This window comes from Sorex fumeus, unplaced genomic scaffold (assembly GCF_029834395.1).
Source record: "Sorex fumeus unplaced genomic scaffold, SorFum_2.1 ptg000003l, whole genome shotgun sequence".
In the NCBI taxonomy this organism is placed as follows: Eukaryota; Metazoa; Chordata; class Mammalia; order Eulipotyphla; family Soricidae; genus Sorex; species Sorex fumeus.
In genome coordinates this window covers 54,383,947-54,403,922 of record NW_026606060.1, presented here as the reverse complement: position 1 = coordinate 54,403,922, position 19,976 = coordinate 54,383,947, and the positions used below count along the sequence as shown (strand labels likewise).

Sequence of the window (19,976 nt, the reverse complement as noted above, 5' to 3'; positions counted from 1 at the left end):
TAGCCTCAATAAAGCCAATTGCTTTGTTTCTTCAAGTGAGCAATGTTGTTCGTTGGTTTGGTATGGGGCCTTCACCCAGCAGTGCTCAGAGTTTACTCCAGGTTCTATGCTCAGGGATTACTCCAGGCAGTTTTGGGGGATGAACTCAGTTTGCTTCCTTACCCTCTGTTCTGTTTCTCTGGACCTGTGTTTTTTGTTTTGTTTTTAAGGACATACCTGGTGTGTATGTATGTGTGTGTGTGACCTGTGTGTTTTGTTGTTTTTAAGGACATACGTGTGTGTGTGTGTGTGTGTGTGTGTGTGAGTGACCTGTGTGGTTTTTTTTGTTTTTTTGTTTTTAAGGACATACCTGGTGTGTGTGTTTGTGTGTGTGTGTGTGTGTGTGTGTGTCTTAGGAGGGTTGGGCCACGCCTCAGTGGTATTCTTGGTTCTCTGCACAGGGATGGTGGTGCTTGGAGGGCTGTTGTGGTTTGAAGGATTCAGACTGGGGTTAGCTATGCAAGGCAGACTCCTTAACCCCAGTATTACCTTTTTGGCCCTATATTTACGTTTTACTGATTTGTCATTGTGATGCTCAGGAGTTCCTCAGGAATTAATCCTGGCATGCTTGGATGACAATATGAGATACAGGGGATCCAACCCAGATTGGCCACATGCAAGGCAAGCGCCTTGACCCATTGCACTCTCTCCAGCCCCACACATTTACATTTTAAAGTGTAGAATTTACTTTCGTATTAGTGGGTATTAGTATATTGATGAGGTTTTACTGGAGAGAATCATGTAATTCCAAATATCTAATTCCTCTGTCTTAATTCCAAGACGTCATTATCACTGCATAAAGAAATTGTATTAGAGTTAGTTCTTCACCATCATCCCCTTTATTCCCTGTTCTTAGGCAAGTACAGATCTGTTTTATGTATCTACCTATTCTGGACATTTTGTGTGAATGGATTCATGCAGTATGTCTTCCTGTCATTGTTCCTAGTGTATTGTATCATGAATCAGGTATTATTACTTAGGAGTGTGATTGGACGCATGGATGAAGTAGGCCCATTCAGCTACAGTAATAGCCTGGGTGTGTAGACTGCGATCTAGATTTTTCCTTCACCTGGGTAGGCTATTGTATCCCTATCGTTGATACATGACTCCATCAGTTTTGGCTGGATACCGTCCCTTTGTGTTGGGATATTGCCTGTTTGGGTGAATCTTGTTTATGAGCATTTGTTTCTTGAGTTTGGCTCCCTTGAGTCATTCTGCTATGGGCATTTATATATAGGTGTTTTTGTTATTTTTGTTGTTGTTGTTGTTGTTGTTGGACCACACCTGGCAGTGCTGGGGGCTACTCTTGGCTCCGTGATTTGGGGCTGGGAAACTGCCAGGAGTAAGCTCTGAGCACCGCTGGGTGTGCCCCCATCCCCTCCCGCCAAGCATGAGCTCCAGCCCTGTGAGTTACCTCTGTAGCCTACACCTGTTTTGTGGGGGACAGGGACACCCAGCAATGCTCTGGAGTTGCTTTTGGCTCTGCACTGAAAAATTGCTTCAGGTCCTTGGGGACCATATGGGATGCCAGGGATCAAACTTGGGTTGGTTGTGTACCAAGCAGGCCCCTTCCCCTCTGTACTTTCTGGCTTCTTCCACATCTCCCACATATGTCATCACTGTTAGGTTTTTGTTGATTTTTGCATTTTTGGTCCCATTGATGGTGCTCAGGGCTTACTCCTATCTCTTTGATCTTTAGGTCTCACTCCCAGCAGTGCTTGGGGAAGAACCTTGTGGAGTGCTAGGGGTTTAGCCCAGATTAGCTATATGCAAGGCAAGCACTGGTGCTACCTCTGGTTCCCTATCTTTATATATATGTGTGTGTGTGTGTGTGTGTGTGTGTGTGTGTGTGTGTGTATAAAGTAAAAATGTTCGGTGCTTAGCGTTTGGAATAATTGCTAAGCTGCTTGACAAAGTGCCTAGTGCCTTAACCTTCCAGTCCTAGTGTACTTCAAAGAAACTTCTAGGTAGTTTTGTGGTGTGAGATCTGAATCACCCTTTGGAGGCGTGAATCCTCTTCTTCAGAGCACTAGAAAATGAGTTCTGATAGTGGGCCAGAGAGAGCACAGGGGGTCAGGTGACCGAGCAGGGTTTGATCCCTGTTACGGTCCCTCACATGCCTGCCGAAAGGAATTCCTGAGCACAGAAACCCAGACCAATAACCCATATACCAGAGGGATATAGTAAGATGGTATCGGCATTCAGGCGCTTGCCTTGCACGGGGCTGACTAAGATGTGGTCCCCAGCATCTCATACTGTACTCTGAGGTGAGACCCCTGAGCACAGAGCCAGGGGTAAGCCCTCAGCAGAGCTGAATATGGACCACGCCCCCCCCACTCTCCCCTATTCTTATAGAATATAGGGGATTTAATTATCATTATTTTTTTCCTGAGGGCCATAGTGGTAGTACAGTGAAAAGGGCATTTCTCTTGCCCTGGCTGACTTGGGTTCGATTCCTGACCTCCCATGTGGTCCCCCAAACCCGCCAGGAGTAACTCCTGAGCACAGAGCCAAGAGTATCCCCTGAATATTGCCAGGTGTGGCCCTAAAACCAAAAAAAGTGAAAGAAAGAAAAAGAAATGTGCTTCATTTGGGTTGTGTAGTTACTTCCGGATGGGGTACTGCCTAGTTCTCAATAACCATACCCTTTGCTATTGACATTTAAAAAAAATGTATTTTAGGTACCATGGTTTTAAAGACCCTTTCTTGGTAGGGTTTCATAGACAGTATGTTCCGTCAGTGTCCACTTCCCACTACCATTGACCCTTTTCTCTCCCCCACTGCCCCTGCCCCACTCCCCATCCCTCCTCTCCCCATGTTAAACTTCCTATTGAAGACCAGCTCTCAGTTTCTATAACCTTTGGGCATTTGTTGTTTCCCTACTGTGTCACTTTATATCCCTCCCAAAGTATGAGAGAGACTGTTCTGTATCTGTCCCTTTCCTAACTTCACTCAGTGATACTCTCCATATCCATCCACATTGGAGCAGATTGCATGATTTCATCTGCTGTTGCAAAATCATCTACCTCAAGACATGCAGGAAAATAAATGCTCAAAGGTTACCAAAGGTTTTAGGGTGACCTTTCACTTTAAGAACACTTGAGGTGGGCAGAGAGATAGTACAGCAGCAAGAGGGTTGCCTTGCACACGGCTGACTGGGTTTGATCCCGGGCATCCCTATGGTCCCCCAAGTACAGCCAGGAAAGACTCCTGAGTGCAGAGCCAGGGCTAACCCTTGAGCATCACTGTGTATGCACCACCCAAAAAAAGAATGCCACTAAGACAGAAAAACATGGGAGAATTACCGGCCAGCCAAATAAGCAGAAGAAAAGAGTAACTGCTCCTTGAGAACCCGTTATTAGAAGATAGAATGGAAGGTGCGACCCAGGGTGGGGCTGAGAGATAACTGTCTATAAGACACACCAGATGATAGTCATTAACAGTTTCACTGGGTGGTGAAGGCAGAGCCAGGGAGCAAAGGACCTTTAAACGTTATCTCCTGCAGTAAAAATCAGGATAGTAGTGAGTGAAGTTAGGTCACGGTGAGGCCGTCTCTCAGTTCATTGATGCTGCGGCTTTTGGTTCTGCCCCTGTGTCCAGGAAGGTCTGAGCCTCTGATTCTCTGTGCGGGGAAACCTGCTATTTGGCGTTCTTGGGATTCGCCAGAACTCTGACCCGGCTCTAACTTACTATTCCCAATTCTAACTGTTTCCTACATGCGGAAAGGCTGGGGATGTGAGTGTTGGCTGGACACAGATGAGTGAGTGTCTGCGCCGCTCCAGGCAGGGCTGTGGACACCTGGAGAGACCAGGAAGCTCCACAGCGCCAGTTCCTCCAGAGCTGACACGGCAGGGAGGAACAGAGAGAAGAAACAGATCGTGTATCTAATACTCCAAAGAAGAATGTGGCAGGGAAGATAGTTCTCAGAATGGGACTGCAGTTTATTTATTTCATTATTTACTTAGATTTGGGGGGGGGGGGAGAGGCACACCTGGCAATGCTCAGAGGTTACTCCTGGCTCTGTGCTCAAGGATCACTCCCGAAGGGGCTAAGGGTACCATATGTAATGATGGGGTTTGAATCCAGGTTGTTCTCATGCAAGGCAAGTGCCCTACCCATTGCAATCTCTCTCTGATCCAGGACTGCAGGGTTTGTTATGGGTTTTTTGGAGGGGGCCACACCCACCGGTGCTCAGGTCTTACTCCCGGCTCTGCACCCAGGAATCACTCTTGGCTGCCTTGGGGGACCATATGGGAAGCCAAAGTTTAAACCTGGGTAGGCCCCGTGCAGGCAGGTGCCCTCCCTGCTGGACTATCTCTCCTGCTCCAGGACTACAGTTTTAAATGAACAGAGAAGGCGTTGTTTCAAGGTGACCTTTGAACATAAGGAAGCAAGGGAGTGATCCCTGTGGAAGAGTGTTTCAGTCCAAAGGAAAGGCAAGTGCAAAGGCTCGGAGGCAGGAGAATGCTGGGCAGGTTTGTGGAAAGGCAAGAAGGGCGGTCAGCAGAATGGTGCGTTCAGGATAGCAGCCATCAACCCAGGTGGTTGACTGAGGACTTGAAAAGTGCCTCATTTGAGGGGGCAGAGAGAGAATACAGTAGGTAGGGCCCTCGCCTTGCATGCACCTTACTCGGGTTTGATCCCTGCTATCCCAGATGGTTCCCTAAGCCCACCAGGAATGGTACCCAAATGCAGAGCCAGGAGAAAACTCCGGTGCATCACTGGGTAAGTCCCAAAAAACAAAACCGTTTTTTTTTTTCTTTCTTGGATCATTTTGGATCATGCCTAGCTGTGCTTGAGACTTTCTCCTGGCTCTCACCTGGTGCTTCTTATTCTGCTTAAGTAGACTTTTTTTTTTTTTAACTGAAATGGGAAATATGTATTTTCTGGTTCATGTATTTCAACTATTTTGTGAAAGAATTTGGAAATTTCAAATTTAATCATTGACTAGTTAGGGTCATAAACATTCTTCTTTTTTTCCCCCTGTAAACATGACTCCTTTTGTGCCACACCCAGCAGTGCTCAGGGCTTACTCCTGGCGGTGCTCAGGGGACCATATGAGGTGCCAGACTCAAACTCAGGTTGGCTGCCTGCAAGGCAAACGTCTTACCCTCTGCGTTATCTCTCCAGCCCGTAAGCATTGCTGCTTAATAGTGAAAGGAAAGTAAGAGCACAAACACTAATGGAGAAGGGTACTCAGACTTGTAAAAGTAAAGTGACAGTAAGCATCAATAGTCTGTGACATTAATACCCTCTTTGACCATGTAAACAGAAAGACCATATGGATGGCTAAAAAAGGATTAAAAATATGCCTGCAAGAATAACAGGGTTCTACTTATCTTCCTAAAGAGCAGACTATATAGTCATAATAATAATCTGCCATCAAACTTGGTTCCTCAGTTTGTTTATAGTAAAGCGAGAAAAAACAGTGGTGACGCACTGGCCTCAGACCCCACTGGCCTGCAGTGTCATCTCTGCCTTGGCTTTTTTTTTTTTGCTTTTTTTTTTTGGGGGGGGGGGGGTCACATCCGGCAATGCACAGGGGTTACTCCTGACTCTGCACTCAGAAGTTACTCCTGGCGGTGCTCAGGGGACCATATGGGATGCTGGGAATTGAACCCGAGTCGGCCGCGTGCAAGACAAATGCCCTGCCCGCTGTGCTGTCTCTCCAGCCCCCAGCCTTGGCTTTTTATAACTGGTTGCATTTCTACTTAATTTCCTGATTTAGTTTGGTAGAAAGGAATCTTTGGGGACTTTATGACATATGTAAGGGTGTTATCTTCCTTTTTTGTTTTTGTTTTGGGGCCATACCCAGAGGTTCTCAAGTCTTAACTCCTGGCTGTATTCTCAGGGGTCACTTTTGGCAGTGCTCAGGGGACCATGGGGGGTACCGGGGATCAAACCTGGGTGGACTGTGTGCAAGGCAAGTACCCTACCCACTGTCTAGCCCAGGTATTAATCTTTTTAAAATTTTTTTGAAGGTGCAGGGAAGGGGGCATGGCACGAGCGATGGTGCTCAGCGGTTACTTCTGTCTCTGCACCCAGGAATTACTCCTGGTGGTGCATATGAGATGCCAGGGATCGAACTGGGTAGGCCTGGTTGGCAAAAGCTATACCTTCTGGACTATCGCCCTGATCCCCCTAGAAGGTGTTACATCTTCTTCGTGTATGAACTATGGTTCTTAAAATAATGCAGTGTCAGCGCCAGAGAGATCAGATGGGAGTTAGGACACTTGTCTTGCATACGGCTGCCCCGGGTTCAGTCCTTGGCACCATATATGGTCTCCTGAGCACCTTCCGGACTAACCACCGCACACACCTGGGCACGCCCTCAGAATAAATAATGAAGACAATAATGTAATATTTTTGATTAGCTTTCATGAGAAACTTGTCCTTTGGATCCAAAGAGGAAAACCAAATCTTGCTAAAGAAAGGCATAAGCTTGGACTTTTGATCAGAGTATTTGTACTATTTTTTTCTTTCTTTTTCTTTTTTTTAGTGAAGTTAAAATCGTTTTTATTGAACAAAACTTGCTTAGAAAGATGTGACAGGAGAGAAAGAGAGGAAATTTGTGCTTAATAAAGAACTCAGGCTTCACCAGATGAGGGGGAGGGACAGGGGGAGGGGGCAGGAAGCCAGCAAAGAAACAGGCAAGTGAGATGTGTGTTCGGGTGAGAGCCCGGGCTTGAAGAGCAAACCTAAGTCCTACTCTGACCCGTTCCTGTTTAGGAATTAGTATTGACGTTAAGAAGCAGGAGGCGATGTAGTCTCTCTTTGAGTTAAGCCCATTCACATCTCAGATCTCCTCCCCACAGGGTGCACGCTGTGTGACCGAGCCTACCCGTCAGACTGTCCTGAGCACGGGCCCGTGACCTTCATTCCCGACACTCCGATCGAGAGCAGAGCGAGGCTGTCTCTCCCGAAGCAGCTCGTTCTCCGCCAGTCAATTGTAGGCGCAGATGTTGGTAAGAACCTCCGAGTCATAAGGTCCCATCTGCGTCAAGTTGAAGACCTCATGGGGCGTATCCCACTCCTTGAAAACAGAGTCAAGGAGAGGATCCTGGTTGGAGTCTTTGCAGACTTGACCTTCAGGGGCTGGAGCGATAGGACAGCAGGTAGGGTGCTTGCCTAGCACGCGGCCGACCTGGGTTCGATTCCCAGCATCCCATATGGTCCCTGAGCACTGCCTGGTGCATCCCCAAACCAGAACCAACAGCAACAGAATAAGACGTTTATTCTTAGCTCTGTTATTCACGAATAACTACCATGGCAAAATGCTTCTTGGAATTTAGTTTCTTTTATAGAGGTGTGAAAATTTCCCTACTGAAAACCTCATCACAAAAGATGGAATGCTTGTAACATTATTAATACTCCTTAGGAAAAAGGGATAAGAAATGAGACTTTGAGAGTATGACGTAGCTGTAGTTGAATTGACTGTGGTTTCTGAATTCCTCCACTACTTTGAAAAATACCAAACCAGGTTCATTATATCAGCAGTGATCTAGTTTTGAATCTTCTGCAAGCATTAAACAGTTTGGATTCAGTGGATCAGTTCTTTGTTTACAAACTTTTGTGAAAGTCTTAGTTTGTGATGGTTGCTTTCCTTTTTTTAATTTTTTTTGTTTTGTTCTTGGGCCATTCTTGGTGGGTTTTTGGGGAGCCCAAAGAGCAAACCTGGGGCTCTTGCGTGCATAACATATGTTCTAGCTCTTTGAGCTGTGTTCCCAGCCCCATTTATTTTTTCTGTCTTTCTTTTTGATCCACACCTGGCGTGTGTACCCACATGGCAGGCATGGCTTCTTGTCCTTGGAGCCATCCCCACCCCTTCCCTGCTTTTTTTTTTTTTTAAGCAGGAGTTTGGGGGAGATTCTCCAGCAGTGCTCCGGGGGCCTCTCCCCATGGTACATGGCCTCTTAAGACAGGCAGCTTCAGGCTAGAGCCTTGAAGCAGAGCTGCATGGGACCAGTAGGAATTATTGGGCCCTTTCCCAAGGTGCTAGGAGCCTCCAGGGTCTCACCTGAAGTGCTTGAGGTGCCAGGATTTGAACTCAGGTCCTGGCACATGCAAACCATTCATCCCTGATCACTGGGATATCTCCTCGGCCCCTGCTTTACTTTGTTTGTGGGCCACACTCATCGGTACTCCGGGCTGACTGCCCGTGGCTCTGTGCTTAGGGATCAATCCTGGTGGCACTCTGGAGACCCTGTGGGGTGTCGGGGATTGAACCCAGGTCGACCCTGTGCAAGAAAAATGCCCGACTTACCGTGATAGCATTCTGGCCCCTGACCTTGCTTTACATTTTTATACTGGAGTAATGCTCTGTTTACTTTGTGTATTGTGTAGACGTTACTGGGCCCGCTCGAGCAAATCGACGATCAACGGGAGGGCCTTTACCTTTACCTTTTACTTTGTGTATTAACTCTAAGACAACATTTGGAGGGAAACCAGTGGTCTGGTTCCTTGTATTCCCTCAACCCTTCTAGGTTCAGGAATTTCTGATACTGCTTCTTCTGAGCCCTGTTCCATTTTCCATATTGACAGGGTAGAATCCGTAAGATGGAGCTACATGTCAGGGGTGCTAGAATATCACTAGTTCTTAGGTTCACTGACAGTAAAATCCTTTGCCTGCGTTCAAGCTCCTCTCTGTTCTCTGTTGTACCAAGTATTTACGTCATTGACCAGGTCGTTGGTGTCCTTCCACCGGCAGGTGTGTGGACGGGAGAGACCATTCCAGTGCGAACGTGCTTTGGGCCTCTCATCGGCCAGCAGAGCCACTCCATGGAAGTAGCCGAGTGGACGGATAAGGCAGTCAATCATATCTGGAAGGTCAGTGTAAATGGAACTTCTCTATGATTTTGGAATAGGATTTTTGTTGGGGGTTGTTTTGGGGACACACCTGGTGAGGCTCAGAGCCTACTCCTGGGTATGTGCTTAGAGATCACTCACTCCTGGTGGGCACAAGGGACCACATGGGATGCCAGGGATCCAATTTGGTCAGGTGTTCGTGCCGCTTCCCAGCTGGCCCCAGTAGACAGTCATTTCCCTTCTGTTGGCAGATCTACCACAATGGAGTTCTAGAATTCTGCATCATCACAACTGACGAAAATGAATGTAATTGGATGATGTTTGTGCGCAAAGCCAGGTAAGGGTAGTTTTATGAGAGTCGTTTTCAGTAATAAAAAGTGTGTGTGTGCGTGTCTGTTTGTCTGTCTGTTTTTGGACACCCCCATGATGCTGAGGCTGTTCCCAGCACATTGCTCAGAGATCTCTGCAGTGCCAGGGTCAGGCCACTCCTCCTGCATGCCAGCTGTGCACAGAGGGCTGCGAGCCCAGCCCTTGGACCTTCTCCTGACTCAGGAAGTAGTTGGGGTTTTTGTTTATATTTTAGTGGGGCTCAGGGATTGGTTTCTGAAGCAGTGGTCAAGGGCTTAGGGCCACTCCTGGCAGCAGTTGGCCTGGCAATTTTAGGGCCCAACAATGCTAGGGGTCAGCTGGCCTCCGTGATGCCCAGGGGGCCACCAGAATGGGGATGCTTCGTGCCAAGCCTGTGCTCCAACCCTTCGAGCTTACTTCCTAGGCAGGAAATAGTTTTGATTTAGACGGGTGTTTTTGTTTTTTTGAGCCACACTCAGTGGTGCCCAGAATTTCCTCTTGGCTCTGTGTTCAGGAATCACTTCTGGCAGAGCTCAGGGCGCTCTTAGCATTGCTGGGATTGAACCTGTATCAGCTTCGTGCAAGGCAGGTACCCTACCTGTTCTACTCTCTCTTTGACCCTGATTGTTTTTTATTATGAAAATGCCCCATTTGGGCCTGGGCAGGGCCTCCTCCAGATGGGTGGGTATTTGCTTTGCTTGTGGCCAACCCAGCTCCGATCCCTGACATCTCATTATGGTCCCCAAAGCACTGCCAGGAGTAATTCCTGAGTGCAGAACCAGGACTGACCCTTGAGCATTGCTGGGAGTGACATAAAAACAAAACAAAAAACAGCCCCTCTTCCCTTCCCCCAAAAGCAAATGGCCACAGAGTATAGTGGTATGTGCCTTTGCATTTAACAATTTTCTCTTGGGGAGAATTATGTGTCTAGGTCATATTTCAGATTCATACGCTTGATCTATTAAACGTAACAATTTAGGAACCGGGAGGAGCAGAACTTGGTGGCTTATCCCCATGATGGAAAAATCTATTTCTGCACTTCACAAGACATCCCTCCTGAAAACGAACTGCTCTTCTATTACAGCCGGGATTATGCGCAGCAAATCGGTAAGTCCACCTGAGACTTGGGGGTTAGTGCCTAGCATGCCAACCACATTCCTGTGTGTATATAAGGCTGGGGTAGTTGTGTGTGTGTGTGTGTGTGTGTGTGTGTGTGTGTGTGTAAGGATGGGGTAGTTCCGTGTGTGTGTGTGTGTGTGTATGTGTGTGTTGGGTTTGGGAGCCATACCTACCTGGTGGTGTTCAGAGATCACTCCCACTGGTGCTAAGAGGATCTCGCCATGTTGGGCATTGAACCCAGGCTTCTTCAGTGATCATTTCCAGCTATTAATGTCATACTGGTCCCTTCTCTTATCTTACCTACCCTCTTCCCACATACACTTGTGGTAGATTCCAACTGTTGACCAGTCCTCCTAGCCCCTGAGAACAACATATTTTTAAGTGACAAAAATATGAAGACAATTAAAAGAAACAGGCTGAAGAGCTAGTACAGGGGCTGAAGGGCTTGTCTCAGGTAGTTTTATCCCCAATGCTGTGTTTTGGTCCCCGTAGCTTCACCTTGAATAAGCTGTGAGCACAGTTGGGCCTGGCCCGGAAACCAAAAGCTGAATATGAACTTCTTCTTCTTCTTCTTTTTAAATTTTGGTTTTGGTGCCCACAGCTGGTGGTGTGCAGGACTTACTCCCAGCTCTGTGCTTAAGAGACTGTATGGTGCAAGGAATTGAACCCAGGTTGGCCACATGGAAGATGAGCACCTTATTTCTCTGGCCCCAAGAATATGAACCTCTGAGTTAGAACTTTGATTTAGGGAACCTGGAGTGCAATTTGAGTACGTAAAAGAAAATCTCATTAACCAGATTTAATTTTCATAGCCTTTCTTTGCACTGTCAAAGTAAGTTTGACAGGCAATATTTGAGAATTGGCAGGGGGGTTGGGGGGGTTGTTTTCTTGGAGAGAGGTTTAGGATGCACCTGATGGTGCAAAGGGGCTCCTCCTGGCTCTGCTTCTAAGGGACCCCTGGTGGTGTCTCAGGGACCATACGCAATGCTGGGGATTGAACTGGGTTGGCTGTATGCAAGGTAAATGCCAGACCCCTGTACTATTGTTCCAGTCTACACGCTTGAGTTTGTATGTGCTGCTAAATGATATATATTTTAGTATAGGATTGGGTGCCTTATGTTTTAGTATTATCAAGGGATTCCTGTATCCCAGGAACACGATTTTAGGTGAAATCGAGATAGACATTTGAATTTTACAAGTAGTGGGCTAACTGGAAATTTGGGGGGAAGGGAGAATTCTTAGCAACATTTAGTATCAAGAACAAGGTTTTAAGTTTTAAGTATCAGGACACAATGAGTGATTTGGGGGGCCGGGGGGGTGGTTTGGGTCTCGGGGACCCTTTCTAGCTCTGTGCCTAGGGCTGATCCCTGGTGGTGCTTGGGAGTAGATGCTGGGCTGGGGTTCGACCAGGATTACTGAAGTAACTGTGTATAAGGCCAGTGCCTCATCTCCTGAATGTCTCCCTGGTCCTTGTGGAGTGATCTCATTCCTTCCTTTGAAGGTGTCCCTGAGCACCCGGACGTGCACCTCTGTAACTGCGGCAAGGAGTGCAGTTCCTACGCGGAATTCAAAGCCCACCTGACGAGCCACATCCACAGCCATCTTCCCAGCCAGGGCCACGGCAGTGGCCACGGGCCCAGCCACGGCAAGGAAAGGAAGTGGAAGTGCTCCATGTGCCCCCAGGCGTTTATCTCCCCGTCTAAACTGCACGTCCACTTTATGGGCCACATGGGCATGAAGCCCCATAAGTGCGACTTCTGTAGCAAGGCCTTCAGCGATCCCAGCAACCTGCGGACCCACCTCAAGATCCACACGGGTGAGTTGTACTAGACCAGCAACACGCGACATTTGACAGTGAGACACTGCAGTCGGAAAGACTCTGCAGCGAGGCAGTCATAAGGACAGACTTGGAAAACGTGTCCCACAAACGAGCCGAGCTGGCTGTCAGCGGGGCTTCCCAGGGCAGCAGCATGTGGGCACTGCCCTTCCGTAGCAGGCCCTGCTGCCGTCACGGAGACCCTCTGCTCTGTGGGTGCCCACATCACAGTGTGACAGTGAGGGGGAAAGTGCAAAAGTGCAGTTACAATGGAAGATTTCAATTAATACCAAAAAGGGGGGAAAAAAGGAAAAATAAAGGGGGGATACTTGGAGCGATAGCACAGTGGGTAGGGCATTTGCCTTGCATGTGGCCAACCCGAGTTCAATTTCCAGCATCCCATATGGTCTCCCAAGCACCGCCAGGAGTGATTCCTGGGTGCATGAGCCAGGAGTAACCCCTGTGAATTGTCAGGTATGATTCCCCACCCCTCCCCACCAAAAAAACAAAAAACAAAAAAAGAAGAAGAAATGGGGCCAGATAGATAGTAGGGCAGGCACAGTCAGACGTAGGTTTGATCCCCAGCACCCCATCTGTTACCCCAGCCCGCCAAGAGTGATTCCTGAGCACGTGGCCAGGAGGAAGTGCTGAACACTGCCAAGTGTGGCCCCCGAACCGAACCAGAACAGAAACTGGCTTGGGGTGTATTTGGTCTGCAGGAGGAGCCCATTTCCCTCCCCCGAGCTGGTGGACACCGCTGGCATCTGTGTCTTGGACTTCTGTTTCCTAAGCTCCATGCAAGTCCACTTTCTTACTGAGTCAGAGTCTCCCCAGCAGTGCTGGGGATTTGGGGGCCATGCCTGGTGGTGTTTCTGGTGTTGCCCAGGCCTGTTGGTGCTGGGGGCTTCCAGGACCGTACATGTGGTGAGGGGGATTGAACTTGGGCCCCTGGCATGGAAGGCATGTGCGTCAGCCCTCTGGACTCTCTCCCCAGCCTCATAAACCAAACCCTTTACCCCCACCCCAGACATACTATGAAGTAACTAGCACTGTCCTCCCGTTGTTCATTGATTTGCTCGAGCGGGCCCAGTAACGTCTCCATTGTGAGACTTGTTACTGTGTTTGGCGTATCAAATACATCACGGGTAGCTTGCCAGCCTCTGCTGTATGGGCGAGATTCTCTCAGTAGCTTGCTGGGCTCTCTGAGAGGGGCAGAGGAATCGAACCTGGGTTGGCCAGCTCACTGCGTGCAAAGCAAATGCCCTACCCGCTGTGCTATCACTCCAGCCCAATGAAGTAACTGATGTTTCATTTTTCTTGTGTTTTCTTTTTGGGCTGCACCTGGAGCCACTCGGGAATCACTCCTGGTGGGGGTCAAAGGACTATTGGGGTGTCAGATTTGCCTCATGCAAAGCAAGCAGCCACCTCACCTGCAGTATTTTTTTTTGTTTGTTTTTAATTTTTATTAGTGAGACACCATGAGGTACAATTGTAGACTTACAAATTTTTGTGCTTGGGTTTCAATTATACAATGATCAAGTACCCATTCCTCCACCAGTGCCCATTTCCCACCACCACGGATCCCAGTATCCCTCCCACCCCCCATCCTCCCCATCCCACCCTGCCTCTGTGGCAGGGCATTCCCCCTTTTTTTTTTTTCCATTTTTTATAGTTTTATTTATTGAATCACCGTGAGAGCAGTTACAAAGCTTTTGGGTCTAAGTCTCAGTCATACAATGAAACACCCATACCTTCACAGTGCCCATTCTCCACCACCAAAAACCCCAGTATACCCCCATCCCACACCCTCCCCCTGCCTTTGGGGCAGATGATTTCCACATTACTCTCTCTCTACTTTGATCACATTCACTATTTCGACACCAGACCCACCATTATTTGAGATTTTACCCCAACACTCAGATCTGCTGAAAAGGCAGCAATAGACAATTTGTGTTCTATTGCTGGTTATGAATAACATATGATGTCACATGGCTGCAGTAGGGCCATGTGGTTTTGAAATTCCGAAATTTTAACACTTAAATCTGGAGGGATTTCTGCCAAAAACTACTGGGTTTCGAGATCTGCTCCTGAGTCTCTGGGATCATGGCCGTTGAGCAGCTTGATGAGGAGCCAGAGAGGCCGTTCGTGGGCGATGACTTGGGGTCTCCTTGGGGTGGGGAGGACAGGCCCGGCTCCCCCCTCCCGCCATCCCGTGAGGCCCAACAAGTTTCGTCACTGCAGGTAGGGCATTCCCTTTTGTTCTCTCTCTCCTTTTGAGTGTTGTGGTTTGCAAAAGAGGCAATGAGTGGCAATCATGTTTGGTCTATAGTCTACTTTCAGCATGCTTCTCCCATCCTGGGAAGATCCTCCCAACACCCTTTATTTGGTGCTCCCTTCTCTATCTGAGCTCCCTTTTCCCCCAGCATGTGTGGCTCGCCTCCAAGCCATGGAGCAAAATTCCTGGTACTAACCTCGGCCATTCTTGGGTGTTAGTCTCCTATTTTGTTACTTTATGTTCCCCAGATGAATGCAATATTTCTATGTCTATCCCTCTCTTTCTGACTCATTCCGCTTAACGTGGTACTTTCCATGTAGTGCCACTTGTATGTAAATTTCATGACTTCATTTTTTAAAAAATTACTTATTTATTTATTGAATCACTATGGGAAAAGTTACAAAGCTTTCAGGTTTAGGTCTCGGTCATGCAAATATCAAACACATTTCCCTTTACCAATACTTATTTTTCACCACGAAGAACCCCAATAAACCCCCACCCCTCACCCCTCCCAATGCCTGTGAGGCAGATGAATTATAGTTAACATTCTATCTACTTTGACTAGATTCATTGTTTCGATAAAAGATGCACCATTATTATTTAGAGTTTACAACCTCAAATCAGACATGCTGAAAAAGCATTGTGAAATGATTTGCTTTCTACAGCTGTGTTCAAGAATTAAATGATATTGCGGTCGCGCGGTTTTGGATTTCTGCTATTTTACTTATTAACCCTGGAAGTATTTCTACTGAGAGTCAGATAATTAAGGGATTGGTTTCTGTGCTCTGGAGCCATGGCCGTGCCGGAGAGCCGCTCGTGGGGGGCAACTGGTGACCTTGGTAGGGCGTGAAGGACGAGCCAGGAACGCCCCCCCCCCCCCCCTTCCCGTGAGGTTTTAGTCGCCCCATCACCACCGGCTCATACCTGGCTTTCCACAAAGCTCCCAAGCGGCTGCCATCTTTCTTTCCAGAGGGATGACTTCATTTTTTCTAATAGCTACACAGTACTCCATTGGGTAAATGTACCAAAGTTTCTTTAACCAGTCACCTGGTTCTCGGGCACTCAGGTTTTTTCCAGATTCTGGCTATTGTAAAGAGTGCTGCAGTGAACAGACAATTGCAGATGCCACTTCGACTATACTTTTTTGCCTCTCTGGGATATATTCCCAGGAGTTCACCTGCAGTTTTTCTATCTCTCCAACCTTATTTTATTTTGGGTTTGGGGGCCACACCCAGTGGTGCTCAGGGTTTACTCCTGGCTCTGTACTTAGGGATCATTCCTGACAGGCTCAGGGAACCTTTTGGGGTGCCAGGGATTGAACGTGGGTCAGCCTCAGGCCTGGGGAATGCCCTACCCGCTGTACTATCTCGGGCCCCTGTTTTATTTATTTATTTATTTGATTGGATCATTTCCCTAATTTTACTCAACTGTTTTTTATTAAAATTGAGTAGTTGCATCCGCAACCATATGGCTCACAAAGGTTATGGTGTTGGCGAGCCTTTTAAAACTGTTGGGAGAGATAATCTAGGAGGTAAGGTGCTTTCCTTCATGGGAACAACACCGGTTCACACCCCAGTCACCCCTCAGGCAGAGCCAGCTGAGCACTGAACCTCCGAATCTGCAAAGACAGGCCTAATGCACTGGGCTTGCCCCGGCCTCCTGCTGCTATAAGGAACTCCACCCTCTTATCTCAGTCAAAGGGAAAGATTCACCAACCCTTGACTTTAAGTACTACACATTCTTAGGTCTTGTTTCACCCCCACCTGTGAGGCTGTTAAGTTTGAAGAAGAAAGTGAGAAAGCTGCAAGAAGTGAAGTAAGTAAAGGCCCTCCCGTTGTTCATCGATTTGCTCGAGCCCCAGTAACGTCTCCATTGGAGATTTTGTTGTTACTGTGTTTGGCATATCGAATACGTCACAGGTGGCTTGCCAGGCTCTGCCCCGCAGGCGAGATACTCTCAGTAGCTTGCCGGGCTCTCCGAGAGGGGTGGAGGAATCGAACTCGGGTCGGCCATGTTGGCTGCATGCAAGGCAAACGCCCTACCCCTATGCTATCGCTCCAGCCCTGCAAGAAGTAGGTCGTAAAATATCTTCACCACAGATGAGTATTTGAATTCACAGGGTAGGTTTGCAGTGACTGTTTAAAAATTTAAAAATCATAGCCATGGGGCTGGAGCAATAGCACAGTGGGTAGGGCGTTTGCCTTGCACGTGGCCGATCGAAGTTCGATTCCCAGCATCCCATATGGTCCCCTGAGCAATGCCAGGAGTAATTCCTGAGTGCAGAACCAGGGCTAACCCCTGTGCAGAGCCAGATGTGACCCAAAAAGAAAAAAAAATTCATAGCCATAAGTGACTTAAATATTTTGTGTCTGCCGTAGACATTCTAAGCATATTTCAGGTAGTGGTTCTCGGAGGTCCCGCGTGTCAGCTTCACGAGCTTTGGTTGTAGAGTATGAACCCCTTTGCTCGGAGTGGCAGCGGACAGGCCTTGAAAGGAACGTCTGGTGACCAGTCACCTGTTCCAGCCCCTTCTTCCCATGTGCCTGGGCACACGCCTGGCCATGCGCACTCTGCACCAGAGCCTGTGCGTGTTCTCACGGTGCCTCGCTCCCGTGCAGGTCAGAAGAACTACAGGTGCGCCCTGTGCGACAAGTCCTTCACCCAGAAGGCCCACCTGGAGTCCCACATGGTCATCCACACGGGCGAGAAGAACCTCAAGTGTGACTACTGCGACAAGCTCTTCATGCGGCGCCAGGACCTCAAGCAGCACGTGCTCACCCACACACAGTGAGTGCCCCGAGTCAAGCCCCCTACCCCCTAAACTCACCCTCACATAGTGAGTGCCCCTGGCCAGTCCAAGGCCCCTCCCCAGCAATCTCTCCCACACACAGTGAGGGACCCCCGCCCAGGCCAGACCCCCCCCCCCCTCCATGCTTACCCACACACAGTGAGAGTCCCCCAGCAAGGTCGAGCCCCTACCCATGTGCCCACTCATATACAGTGAGTGACCCCCGGCCAGGCCGACCCCCCTGCACCCTATGCATATGCTCCCTTTTGTTTTGCGGTGCTCAGTGGTGACCCCTGGAGGGGCTCAGGGGACCGTGCGCGGTGCCGGGGATGGAATCCCGCCTCATGCAAGACTCCCCGCTGTCCTGTTGCTCAGCTCCTGGACACAGACACACAGATGTGCACTGCCGCTGTCCATGGTGGCCAGAGGGACTCATCTGATACATCGGTCCCATTGTGCCCTTCTCCCGTGGCTCACTATCGTAGCCAGCCACCCTCCATGGTAGGGAGAGGCACTCGGCGGCCTCTCCTGTTCAGCTTGGCCTCTTCTCCTCTCACACTGCCCTGCACACACTGGCCTTGCTAATACTTCAGTATACTAAATGCACTCTCCTTTTAGGGCTTTGCCTTTGCCTGGAGTGTCGCCTAGGTCACCCCTCACTTAGTTCCCCACATCCTAGAGTGTCCCAGAACCCTTCGGAGCTGATGCCTGTGGGAGAAGGTGGTAGGATTGCCCTGGAAGCCAAGTATCACAGCTCCCCGCCATATCCAACTTTGTCAAGGATCGTGAGTCCTCGTAACTGGCGTTATATATCAGCCTTTCACTAACCAGCTTGGAGAGGATTCAACCGCCCAGTGAAAGATTTTAAAAATTCTTGATCTGTATGGTCCCTGAGGTTCTTTCGGCCAAGGTTACTCAGCCCTTGACACTACTGATCTTGTGAGCTGTAGAGTTTTGTTATTGTGAGGAATACTATTCTACACTACCATGCTGGTCAAAAACATTTCAAATTTAGGTTCTTCTAGTTGTTGGTGAGTATGTGGCACAGTGAGAACGCCAGTGGCTGTTGGTGGTCATGGATTGATGTAGCTGCAATGGAAAGCAGACAACAGTTGGGCATTATCTGGCAAAGTTGTAGATGATCTTTGATCGAAGTGGACATCCTTTGATCTACTTATATGGTGCCTATGTTGAGGGTGTGTATGCAAACCAGCCGGCAAGTATGGAAGTTTTATAAGCCAACCATTAGCAATAGACAAGTCCAGTATTAAGGATAAGTCATTTCTAAGTAGTATACTGAAGTGAGAGGGAGCAAACTATTAATACTTGTTTGCGGTTTCACTTAATTTTACTAACAATGAAAGAAGCAAAATACAAAAGATGCAGTTTGATTTCATTTTACATAGAATTCCAAAATGGGCAAATCAATCTGTCACTTATTTATTATCACTATTGCTTTTTGGCCATACCCAGTGATGCTTAAGGGTTATTCCTTGGGTCTTGCACTCAGGAATTACTCCTGACAGTGCTCAAGGGACCATATGGGATGCTGGGGATTGAACCCCTGTGGGCCGCATGCAAGGCAAATGTCCTACCCACTGCACTATCGCTCCGGCCCCTCTGTTATTGCTGATGTTTATGGTGCTTCTCTGTGATAGGCCTTAGTCTGATTCTGGACAGATCGAGAAAGTCTCTGTCAAGCGAAGAGTGTGCCCCTCAGTTGTCATTGGCAGCCCCAAATCAGATGCCTTTTCTTTTGTTTCCCTCAGAGAACGCCAGATCAAGTGTCCCAAGTGTGATAAACTGTTCTTGAGAACAAATCACTTAAAGAAACATCTCAATTCACACGAAGGAAAACGGGATTATGTCTGTGAAAAATGTACAAAGGCTTATCTAACCAAATATCATCTCACTCGCCATCTGAAAACCTGCAAAGGACCCACCTCCAGTTCCTCGGCCCAAGAGGAAGAGGAGGAGGAGGACTCTGAGGAAGAAGAACTGACGGACCCCGTGGGGGCGGGAGACTGTCGGGTCAGCAGCGCCGTGTATGCAGACGAGCCTCTCTCTGCACGGAAATGAAACCAAGAAGGAGACTTCTTTTGGGTGGAGAAGACAAAAGGAGCAACACATGTAACCAGTTATCCACTACAGTGATTTTTCTATAAAATGGTTTCCCGTTTCCTTCCAGCCAGCCATCAGCAGCCTGCACAGGAATGGATAAAGCACTTACTGCGGAGTAGCCTCATGAAGACACTTTAGAACAGGCGGGGGGTAGAGAGAGCGTGTGTCCTGTGGTTGGTCTTGTCTGGGGAGGAGAGTGTCTGCCTTTGGTGTCTGTTCTTCATTTACACGGTTATCTGCCGCCGGGTCAGACTCACCAGCTTTATTGCAGCTTCGTCTTTTTTCCTCACTGCCCTTTGACTTGGTAGCACTCGTAAGCTGGGTCCTGGCCTCACAGACGTTCTTTCTGATTCCTGTTTTGTGTTTTTGTGTTTTGTTTTTGCGCACGAGTGTGACTTAGACTCCACCCAGAACGTACTTGGAAGCCAGCAGTGTGAGCTCGGTACTGGGTGGCTCACACGTTTTAAGCACTGTCTTAACTCACCCTGGGAGTGTAGGGTAGGTCTTGCTTCCCCAGACTCCAGGTGTCTAAAGGCCCACACAGAAGAGCCCCCAAGATCGGACCCTGCGTAGGCAGTAGACCAACATTATGGATAAAAGAAGGGGGGAGGTATTTGGCCCACTTTCGACAAACACGCTTTGGTGGAAGCCAACCTGAATTGCCG

General features: G+C 48.4%; 1 protein-coding gene across 2 annotated transcripts in view; it reads left to right on the top strand.

The window, feature by feature from the left end:
- PRDM4 (PR/SET domain 4) overlaps positions 1 to 19,333 on the top strand; it is a 29,837-nt gene extending 10,504 nt beyond the window's left edge. The window contains exons 5-11 of one of the 2 annotated variants that reach the window (XM_056115262.1): positions 6,855 to 7,004; positions 8,747 to 8,871; positions 9,096 to 9,181; positions 10,172 to 10,299; positions 11,813 to 12,127; positions 17,021 to 17,189; positions 18,960 to 19,333. In XM_056115262.1, the coding sequence (XP_055971237.1) occupies positions 6,855 to 7,004; positions 8,747 to 8,871; positions 9,096 to 9,181; positions 10,172 to 10,299; positions 11,813 to 12,127; positions 17,021 to 17,189; positions 18,960 to 19,269 (1,283 nt within the window). In that variant the 3' untranslated portion in view covers positions 19,270 to 19,333. The remainder of the gene's footprint in view (positions 1 to 6,854; positions 7,005 to 8,746; positions 8,872 to 9,095; positions 9,182 to 10,171; positions 10,300 to 11,812; positions 12,128 to 17,020; positions 17,190 to 18,959) is intronic. The other variant, XM_056115265.1, reaches the window with a different exon arrangement.
- Positions 19,334 to 19,976: the final 643 nt, after the last annotated feature.